This window comes from Triturus cristatus, chromosome 10 (genome assembly GCF_964204655.1).
Source record: "Triturus cristatus chromosome 10, aTriCri1.1, whole genome shotgun sequence".
In the NCBI taxonomy this organism is placed as follows: Eukaryota; Metazoa; Chordata; class Amphibia; order Caudata; family Salamandridae; genus Triturus; species Triturus cristatus.
The window spans coordinates 755700877-755712215 of NC_140593.1; the positions used below are offsets into that span (position 1 = coordinate 755700877).

Below are 11339 nucleotides of genomic sequence, written 5' to 3' on the forward strand. Positions count from 1 at the left end.
CCGCCGCTACAATCCAACTACTTCACCAGCTAGGTTTCACGGTGAACCACCAAAAGTCCCACCTGGTACCATCACACACAAAACAATACCTCGGTGCCACCATAGACACCTCAAAAGCCATAGCCTATCCCAATCCTGCCAGGATTGCGAACATACAGGCTCTGCGTCAAAAATTCATACTTCAACACTCTCTCCCAGCAAGAGTGTTTATGCAACTGATAGGGATGATGGCCTCTTGCATTTTCAGTGCCCCATGCAAGACTCCAGATGCGTCCACTCCAAGAGTGTTACGTGTGCCAGTGGAACCAGGCCCAGGGGCAACTGACAGATCTGGTGTTGGTGGACGGTCGCACCCATGGCTCTCTGCAGTGGTGGAACACCACAAACCTTTCCAAAGGTCGACCGTTCCTGGACCCGCTTCCACAAATAATCCTAACAACAGACGCATCGCTCTCCGGCTGGGGAGCTCACCTGTTACATCTCACAGTACAGGGCACATGGACGCCGCAACAAAAGTTACTCCACATCAACCATTTGGAGTTACTGGCAATCTTCCTAGCCCTAAAATCCTTCCAGACACAGATTTCAGGCAAGGCAGTCCTCATTCGCACAGACAACATGACTGCCATGTACTACATTCAAAAACAGGGGGGCACACACTCTCCACAGCTCTCTCAATTAGCACAGAGCATATGGAGATGGGCAATTCCACAGAAAATCTTTCTCCTGGCCCAACACGTCCCAGGAGTCAAAAACACTATGGCAGATCTTCTCAGCAGACAAACGCAACAGATTCACGAATGGGAACTTCACCCACAAGTTCTTCACCCGTTCTTTCAGATGTGGGGGCATCTACACATAGACCTATTCGCCACCCACGACAAAAAAAAATGCCCAAGCTTCGCTGCCGGATATCCACACCCATGGTCCAAAGGCAATGCGATATGGATGAACTGGTCAAACAAATTTGCATACGCTTTTCCACCTCCCCCACTAATTCCATTAGTGGTGCGAAAGCTACAACAGCATTCCCCAACACTGATCCTAGTAGCTCCAACATGGGCCAGACAACCGTGGTACACCACACTACTGGAACTCTCGGTAGTACCACACCAAAAGCTGCACCTCTCACCATGCCTCCTAACCCAGAACCATGGAGAGATCAGGCACCCGGACCCAGCTCAGCTCAACCTTGCGATCTGGCTCCTGAGGTCCTTAAATTTCGGATAACTTAACCTTCCCCCTGATTGCATGAATATTATCAGGGAAGCTAGACGCCCTACTACTAGGGCATGCTATGCTGCAAAGTGGAAAAGATTTGTTGTTTACTGCCACAACAACACAATCAACCCTCTAAATGTGTCCATACAGCACATCATATGTTACTTGCTCCATCTACAAAGGTGTAACCTAGCATATTCATCCATTCGGTTAAACCTCGCAGCAATTGCTGCTTACTTACAAAACAGGCAGCACCTATCACTTTTCAGGGTGCCTGCCATCAAAGCCTTTATGGAAGGCCTCAAAAGAGTAATTCCACCCAGAGTACCACCCTCACCTGTCTGGAACTTAAATATAGTTCTCACCATGCTAATGGGACCCCCTTTCGAACCATTACATAAATGTGAGCTGCAATTTCTCACATGGAAAACAGCATTTCTAGTGGCCATCACTTCCCTTAGAAGGGTCAGTGAAATACAAGCACTCACTATACAGGAACCTTTTCTCCAAATGCATCAGAACAAGGTTGTACTCCGCACCAACCCAAAATTTCTACCCAAAGTCATTTCTCCCTTCCATCTAAACCAGTCAGTAGAATTACCAGTCTTTTTCTCACAACCTCAAACCGTTGCGGAAAGGGCTTTACACACACTGGATGTTAAAAGGGCCTTACTTTACTAGATCCAAAGAACACAACCTTTCAGAAAAACCAAACAGCTATTTGTCTCTTTCTCTCCACCACATAAAGGCAACCCTATTTCTAAATCAGGGATAGCTAGGTGGATTGTAAAATGCATACAGATTTGCTACCACAAAGCAAAACGAACGCTATCTGTTCCCCCTAAAGCCCACTCTACAAGGAAGATAGGGGCTTCTATGGCTTTTCTAGGGAACATACCACTAGATGACATCTGCAAAGCAGCGACATTTTCAACACCGCACACTTTCACAAAACATTACTGTGTAGATGTGCAAACCAAACAACAAGCTAGTGTGGGCCAGGCTGTACTAAAAACACTGTTCCAAACAACTGCAACGGATGCCGGTGGTCGCCGCTAGGGTTGGGTACTGCTATATAGTCTATGCACAGTGTATAATCTGCAGCTCATATGCCTCGAACGGAATATGCTACTTACCAATATGCATCTGTTCTTGGCATGTAGAGCTGCAGATCTATACACGCCCACCCCCCTCCCCGGCTACCTGTATCCGTTCCAGTCTATCTTATTTAGATACAACACACATGGGTTTCTTTACTGTTATCACTACGCTCCATCTTTCCCTGCTGGCGAAAAACAATCCGAGGATGGAGCCGAAGCCCATGCGCAATACGAACCAAAGGAGGAGTCACCGACCTCGTGACTTCCAATGACTTTTCAAGAGGAAAAACAAACTGCAAACATCCGGGCCCAACACCAGATGGCAATCTATGCACAGTGTATAGATCTGCAGCTCTACATGCCAAGAACAGATGCATACTGGTAAGTAGCATATTCCTTTCCTCATAGGGTAACATTGACTGGCTTTTTCCTGAAATTTCTTCTAAGTGTGGACTTTTCAAATCTTAAAATATTCACCAAAAATCAGCCGAGTAACGAAAACGAAATTACTCACCTGCTCTTAGGTGAGCTCCCAGTGCTGGATCTTGGTGCCCAGCACTGACTCTGAAAAATACTTACAACTGTACTTACCCGTAACCCAATTTTCTTCCATAGGAAATCATTGACTGTTTTTCTGTGAAATTTCTTCCAAGTGGCAATTTCTGCATTCTTTAAATATTCTTCAAAAATTGTATAATATCTGAAAACGTAATTGCTTACCTGTTTTGGATAAAGGTCCCAGTACTGAGTCTAGGCACCCAGTACTGGATTACAAAAGTAACGAGAACATACTGTACCTGCAATTTGAATTTTCTTCCATGGGGAATCATTGACTGTTTTCTTTGAAATATTTTCTAAGTGTCAACTTTTAAAATAGCTAAAAATTGTTTAAAAATCATTACAGTAATTAAGTCGACTTTCATCACTTGATTCTAAGTACTGACCCAGGACTGAATCTAGGATCCAGTCCTGGAATTCCAAAAGTAATCCTAAAAGTAATCTGTTGCAAATAACTTGAAATGTCCATTGAGCTCAATGCATTGTTGTGTTTAACCCCTCCAGTGCCCATGACGAGCTGGACTCGTCATGGATCACAGTAGCGCTGTGCCCATGACGAGTCCAGCTCGTCATGAGGCATTCCCTGGGGAATCCCTCTGGTGCGGGCACCAGAGGGATTCCCTTTTATAGAAAATAGCCTCGGGAGCTGGGGAAGAGCTCCCTGCTTGGGGATCGCCACAGGAGGGCGATCCCAAAGTAGGGATCCACCCACTAGACATCAGGGAGGGGGGAGCGGCACATTGGGCAAGGGCCTTTGCTCCCCCCTGGTTATTTTGCCGCAATTTAGTCTTTTTGCCCCCCCTGGGGGCAGATGGGGGCATTAGCCCCCAATCTGCCCCCGCGGGGGGGGCAAAAAGCCCACTAGACACCAGGGAATTAAAAAAAAAAAAAAATAGGGCCCCCACCCCGCCCCCCAATTACTACAGTCTTTCTCCCCCCCCGGGGGGGGGGGGCAGAAAGCCCACTAAATAACAGGGGTTAGTTGTTAGTTTTTTTTTAGGGTGGGGGCTGCCCGCAACGGGCACGCCAATTCCCCCACCCACCCGCCACCATTACAGCCTTTCTGCCCCCCCTGGGGGGCAGATGGGGCATCGGCCCCCAATATGCCCCCCCGTGGGGGCAAAAAGCCCACTAGACACCAGGGAATAAAAAAATAAAAAAAAATAGAGGTGGGGGCTGCCCAAAACGGGCAGGCCCATGCCCCCACCCCCAATTATTACAGTCTTTCTGCCCCCCCTTGGGGCAGATGGGGCATTGGCCCCTAATCTGCCCCTTCGGTGGAGCAGAAAGCCCACTAAACACCAGGGATTGATTTTTAGATTTTTTTTAGGGTGGGGGTTGCCCGAAACGGGCACGCCAATGCGCACACCCACCCGCCACCATTACAGCCTTTCTGCCCCCCCTTGGGGGCAGATGGGGCATTGGCCCCTAATCTGCCCCTTCGGGGGGGGGCGGAAAGCCCACTTGACGCCAGGGATTTTTTTCGCGCAATTTTCTTTAGGGTGATGGATTTTAATTAGGGTGGAGGCTGCCCGAAACGGGCACTCCAATGCCCCCACCCCCGCCACCATTACAGCCTTTCTGCCCCCTCCCGGGGGGCAGATGGGGCAGTAGCCCCCAATCTGCCCCCCCCAGAGGGGCAGAAAGCCCACTATCCACCAGGGATTTTTTTGCGCAATTGTTTTTAGGGTGTGGGCTGCCCGAAACGGGCACGCCAATGCCCCCACCCTCCCCCCACAAAAATGACAGTCTTTCTGCCCCCCAGGAGGCAGATGGGAGCTGTAGCCCCCAATCTGGCCCGCCCTGGGGGGCGCAGAAAGCCCACTAGAAACCATGGATTTTTTTGTTTTATTAGTGTAGAGGTAGGGGCTCCCCAAAATGGGCATGACAATACCCCCACCCCCAGAGAAACTCCAGTTTTTCCGTCCCCCGGTGAGGGTAGTTGGCGGCAGCGGCCCCTGATCTGCCCCCTGGGGGGCAGAAAGCCCAATAGGCGCCAGCGGGTACGCAGGCTTTTTTTATGCGTGGGGGTGGGGGCTGACCAAAATGGTCATAAATGCCCCCACCCCCACAAAAAATATCCACAGTCTTTCTGCCCCTTTAGGGGCATATCGGGATGAAACCCCCTTCCCCGATTCCCCCCCCAGGGCGGCAGAAAGCCCACTGGGCTCCGAATTTTTTTTTAGCAATGTGCATACCTGTGGATTTTGGGTCCTAGCGCAGTTGGCACGTAGGCAAACCTAGCAAACCTGTACATTTTTTTAAACTAGACACCGAGGGGATTCCAGGATGGGGTGACTTGACTGCCTTTCACCAGGTTCTGTTACCCAGAATCCATTGCAAACCTAAAAATGTGTCCAAAATAACACATTTTCCTCACATTTCTGTGGTGGAAAGTTCTGGAATCTGCGTGGGTCCACAAAATTCCACCCACCCCACGTTCCCCAAAGTCTTCTGAGAAAAATGGTACCTCACTTGCGTGGGTAGGCCTAGTGCCCGCGTCAGGCAAGGGCCCAAAACCAATTGAGGAGACATCAAAATTACCTATCGCAAAACAACCTGGTTTTGCAAAGGGGGTCCCATGAGTTTTTGGCCCCGGGCTTGGCGGCTATCTAGGGAAACCTACCAAACCCACACATTTCTGAAAACTACACACCCTGGGGATTCCAGGGAGGTATGGCTTGCGTGGATCCCCCAACGTTTCCTTACCCAGAATGCCCTACAAACCTCAAATTTAGCTGAAAAAATCACCCTTTTCACACATTTTTTTGTGGGAAAGTTGTGGCATCACCGGACTGACACAAATTTCCTACCACCCAGCGTTCCCCCGGGTCTCCCGATAAAAATGGTGCCTCACTCGTGTGGGAGGCCCAAGTACCCGCGACAGGCAAGGGCCCACAACGTAGTGAGGCGACATGAAAATTGCCTATCTCAAAACGACCTAGTTATGCAAGGGGGGTCACTTGGGTTTTTGGCCCGGTGCTCGGCGGCCACCTAGGGAAACCTACCAAACCCACACATTTCTGAAAACTAGACACCCGGGGGATTCCAGGGAGGTATGGCTTGCGTGGATCCCCCAACGTTTCCTTACCCAGAATGCCCTGCAAACCTCAAATTTAGCTGAAAAAATCACCTTTTTCACACATTTTTGTGTGGGAAAGTTGTGGCATCACCAGGCTGACACAAACTTCCTACCACCCCAGCGTTCCCCCGGATCTCCCGATAAAAACGGCGCCTCACTCGTGTGGGAGGCCCAAGTACCCGCGACAGGCAAGGGCCCACAACGTAGTGAGGCAACATGAAAATTGCCTATCTCAAAACGACCTGGTTTTGCAAGGGGGGGTCACTTGGGTTTTTGGCCCGGTGCTCAGCGGCCACCTAGGGAAACCTACCAAACCCACACATTTCTGAAAACTAGACACCCGGGGGATTCTAGGGAGGTATGGCTTGCGTGGATCCCCCAACGTTTCCTTACCCATAATGCCCTGCAAACCTCAAATTTAGCTGCAAAAAAATCACCTTTTTCACACATTTTTGTGTGGGAAAGTTGTGGCATCACCGGGCTGACACAAATTTCCTACCACCCAGCGTTCCCCTGGGTCTCCCGATAAAAACGGTGCCTCACTCGTGTGGGAGGCCTAAGGACCCGCCACGGGCAAGGGTCCAAAACGTAGTGAGGTGCACTACGTTTAGGACCCTTGCCTGTTGAGGCGCACTCCGTTTTGGACTCTTGCCTGTCGCGGGTACTTGATCCTCCCACACGAGTGAGGCACCGTTTTTATCGGGAGTCCCGGGGGAACGCTGGGTGGTAGGAAATTTCTGTCAGCCCGGTGATGCCACAACTTTCCCACACAAAAATGTGTGAAAAAGGTGATTTTTTTCAGCTAAATTTGAGGTTTGCAGGGCATTCTGGGTAAGGAAACGTTGGGGGATCCACGCAAGCCATACCTCCCTGGAATCCCCCGGGTGTCTAGTTTTCAGAAATGTGTGGGTTTGGTAGGTTTCCCTAGGTGGCCGCCGAGCACCGGGCCAAAAACCCAAGTGACCCCCCTTGCAAAACCAGGTTGTTTTGAGCTAGGCAATTTTCATGACGCCTCACTACGTTTTGGGCCCTTGCCTGTCGCGGGTACTTGGGCCTCCCAGACGAGTGAGGCAACGTTTTTATCGGGAGACCCGGGGGAACGCTGGGTGGTAGGAAATTTGTGTCAGCCCGGTGATGCCACAACTTTCCCACACAAAAATGTGTGAAAAAGGTGATTTTTTCAGCTAAATTTGAGGTTTGCAGGGCATTCTGGGTAAGGAAACGTTGGGGGATCCACGCAAGCCATACCTCCCTGGAATCCCCAGGGTGTCTAGTTTTCAGAAATGTGTGGGTTTAGTAGGTTTCCCTAGGTGCCGGCAGAGCTAGGGTTCAAAAACTACAGCTAGGCACTTTGCCCAAAAAAGTTCATTTTACACTGCGAAATTGAGGTGTGTCCACGATGCGTTTTGCGCCGTTACCTGTCGCGTGCACTAGGCCGACCCACACAAGTGAGGTACCATTTTTCTCGGAAGACTTTGGGGAACACGGGGTGGGTGGAAATTTGTGGATCCACGCAGATTCCAGAACTTTCCACCACAGAAATGTGGGGAAAATGTGTATTTTTTGGCAATTTTTTAGGTTTGCAAGGGATTCTGGGTAACAGAACCTGGTGGGAGGCAGTCAAGTCACCCCATCTTAGATTCCCCTGGGTGTCTAGTTTTCAAAAATGTATAGGCTTGCTAGGTTTCCCTAGGTGCCGGCAGAGCTATGGTTCAAAAACTACAGCTAGGCACTTTGCCAAAAAAGGGTCATTTTTCACAGCGAAATAGAGGTGTGTCCACGTTGCGTTTTGCGCCGTTTTCTGTCGCGGGCACTAGGCCGACCCACACAAGTGAGGTACCATTTTTCTCGGAAGACTTTGGGGAACGCGGGGTGGGTGGAAATTTGTGGATCCACGCAGATTCCAGAACTTTCCACCAGATAAATGTGGGGGGAAAGTGTTTTTTTGGCAATGTTTTAGGTTTGCAAGGGTTTCTGGGTAACAGAACCTGATGGGAGGCAGTCAAGTCACCCCATCCTGGATTCCCCTGGGTGTCTAGTTTAAAAAAATGTATAGGTTTGTTAGGTTTCCCTAGGTGCCGGCAGAGCTAGGGTTAAAAAACTACAGCTAGGCACTTTGCTAAAAAAGGGTAATTTTGCATTATGAAAATGTGGTGTGTTCACATTGGGTTTTGAGCCATTTCCTGTCGTGGGCACTATGCCTACCCCTACAAGTGAGGTACCGCTTTTATCGGGAGACTTAGGGTAATTCAGATTTGTAAAGGAACTGTTATTACCTATTGACTTTCGATGCATTTCTGCCTTCCAAATGAAAGACATTGTGTAAAAAAGAAGTCATTCTAAAAAATGACTGATAATTCTCATGCTAGTATGAATATTCCCAATTTCGGAAATGTGCAAATATCTACTGTTTCTAAACTCTATATTTTGTTCCCATTTCAGAAATACATAGGTGTCTTTCATACCGATTTTTCCATGTACACATTTTTACAGAATAATTACTATATACCCGGTACATAATAAAAAACCATTGCAAGTTGCTGCTCAGTTTTTGGCTCTGGGTCCGTCGGGTTCTTGGTGAACCTACAAGTCCTATCTATCCCCACAACCAGTAATGTCCAGCGGATGTAACGGTATATTGCTTTCAAAGAGCTGTCATAATTATAAGAAGTTACAGGTGAAAACGTTGACACACAAGGCTTTTTTATTCAACAAATTTTCAATTTATCCTATATTTAACTGTTAGCTTCTATAAAAAAAACCTTGATGGATCTACACACATGACCCCTTGCTGAATTCAGAATTGTCTACTTCTCAAAAATGTATAGCTTTCCAGGATCCATTATTGCTTTTGTACCCATTTCTACCATTAACTGGAAGGAGGTCGAAAGCACAAAAAATAGCAAAAATAGGCTATGTCCCAGTAAAATGCCAAAACTATGTAAAAAATGTTGGGTTTCTTACAAAAGTCTGGTATCCCCTAAAAGCTGGGAAAATGGTGATTTCAGCCCCACAAACCCTTTTTTGATAACACTTGCAGGGAAAAACCCAGAAGCTTTCATTTGCAGCCCGTTTTTCCCATTTTCCCCAAAAAACCCTAAATTTTGCTGTATTTTGGCTCATTTCTGTAACCCCTCCAGGGGAATCCACAAACCCTGAGTACCTTCAGAAGCCCCATGATGTTGGAAGAAAAGGACGCAAATTTGGCGTGGATACCTAATGTGGTCAAAAAGTTACAGGGGCCTCAGCGCGCACTACTCCAAATAGCCAAAAAAGGGCGTGGCACAGGAGGGGGAATAGGCCTGGCAGTGAAGGGGTTAAAATAGAGTTGCCTATTGCAACCACTTGTAACTGTTACAAAAGTTAATTGCATATTGCAAAAGTATTTATATAAAACATCTCATTCTGAGAAAGTATATTTTAAATCCAATTGTTGGTTCTAAAATTAAACAAGCATATATTTTTTATATATAAACCATTGGCCTAGAGTTCATTTATTGAGTGTGTGAGACCATTTTCTGACTGAGTGTGTACAACAAATGCTTTACACTGTCCTCTGATACTGCCTTACTGCTCGACCAAGCTACCACTTTAGAGAGTAAGGTTATATCTAACTTTAGCCTCTGTCAAACCCTTGGGGACTGTGGACTCTGTACACCCTGTACCTATTAAGGAACAGTATATACAGAGCCACTTTCTCACAGTAACACACTGAGTAGTAGACCCAAACCACTGTACGTTTGTTAGTTGGCATTCTGGAAAGTGTAATGTTTATTACAGTTCTGATTGTTGACTTTAGTTTTACACTAGCTCTGGTGACTTTCTGTGTTGAAAGTCGGAGGTCTTGTAAAATACAACACTTTTGTTCATGTATAATAATTGCATTTAAGGGTCTTCTTAAAAATCAATCCATTATAGACGCTTTTGTTGTACAGTTTATTTGAGATGAAAGTACCCTTGAACTTAATTCTTATATCTATGCATCTCTAAATGATTTCTCTGTTTTCGATGTCAGGTGATCTTTACTGGTTTTCCAAGCTCGTCAAGCAAAATGATCAAGTTCAGAAAGAACTTACGAGAAGCCAAACATCTGAGATGGGAGGAGAGCTGGGATCAGACTGTGCTTCCCTTGCTAAGGAACAACTAAATTACTTGAGATGGTTGATATGATTGTGCAATGCAAGGAATAATAACAGTCTTCTGTGTTACACCAGGGGCAGCAACATGTGCTGTATTTCTGTCATTTTCAACTGCACTGGGAACACCTTCGCAGAGGAGAAGAACTAAAAATGTTACTTTTTAAAATTATTCACTGGACCTTTGAAAACTAGGACTTTGTTTTGTAAACTTGCACTGCTCTCGTTGTCATTACAGATGCATATTTATTTTCTTATTGTGTTTATAGACAATGTGTCTGGAACAGATATCGAGCAAATGCAACCTGAACAAGTTTGCTAGATTGCATCAAACGATATAATGCAATTATGAATAGTTTCCTTTTACTGGTCAGCTCATACAAAAAGAATATTATTAAAATAATGTAATGTTTGCTGTTGTACTTATAAACTAATGTCTTCGTATTGCAACATATCTAACAAAAGTTCTTCTATTTTTATATTTGATTTTTGTTGTATATTATGGTTGGTCCTAGCACAAGAAGTATTCACTCTGATGGTTGGATGAAATTATATGAAAGACTAATGTAATAACTACGGACAAAGTGAATTGTTTCAAGAAATAGCCAAAATGAAATTGTAAATCAAAGATCGTCTAGTGTTTACATATGCAAGACACCAGATATTGAAGTTTTTATCAAAATGGTCCTTAAATTAAAGTCTTCTCACTTATGTAAGCTTTTGAGTCATTAAATGGTATGGTCTTTTCCATTCTTCGCACGATAACATGATGTTATACTCCACACTTCACACTCATATAAGGCATAGAGATTGTTGCAACCGAAAAAGGAGCTCTCTGTTTTGTGTGACATCATTTTGTGAAATAGAAACGTTAATGCTTTCAAAAGACGGTAAATCTTTTTAATAAAAGCATCTATCTCCAGCGCCTTGTGCTGTCCTAAAATACAGCATATCTTGTTATTCTGTTTGATAACTTGAACTTTAAAAAGTAGTAACTGCATGTGTGCATCGAGAGGAAGTGTTGTATTCAGAAGAAGTTCCTATTTTTATATCACTAAACCTGCTTAACCTGAAAAACTTTCAATGCTTATTACAAGTGTCAAAATGTCTATTTATTTAGACTGTTGTCTGTTTTGGTTCTTATTATGCAAACAGGCAAACTTGGTGTTGAAAGTTCAGCCACTTTTATCGCTGTATGTTTTACAGCGACATTCAGCCTTATCCAGTCCAAATTTTCTGATA

The 11339-nt window shown here is 45.9% G+C and overlaps 1 protein-coding gene across 1 annotated transcript in view; it reads left to right on the forward strand.

Annotated features, from left to right (window-relative positions):
* Positions 1–11019, forward strand: part of ALG1 (ALG1 chitobiosyldiphosphodolichol beta-mannosyltransferase) — a 236930-nt gene extending 225911 nt beyond the window's left edge. The window contains exon 13 of the mRNA XM_085628273.1: positions 9977–11019. Coding sequence (XP_085484399.1) covers positions 9977–10108 — 132 coding nt within the window. The 3' untranslated portion in view covers positions 10109–11019. The remainder of the gene's footprint in view (positions 1–9976) is intronic.
* The last annotated feature ends 320 nt before the right edge of the window (positions 11020–11339 follow it).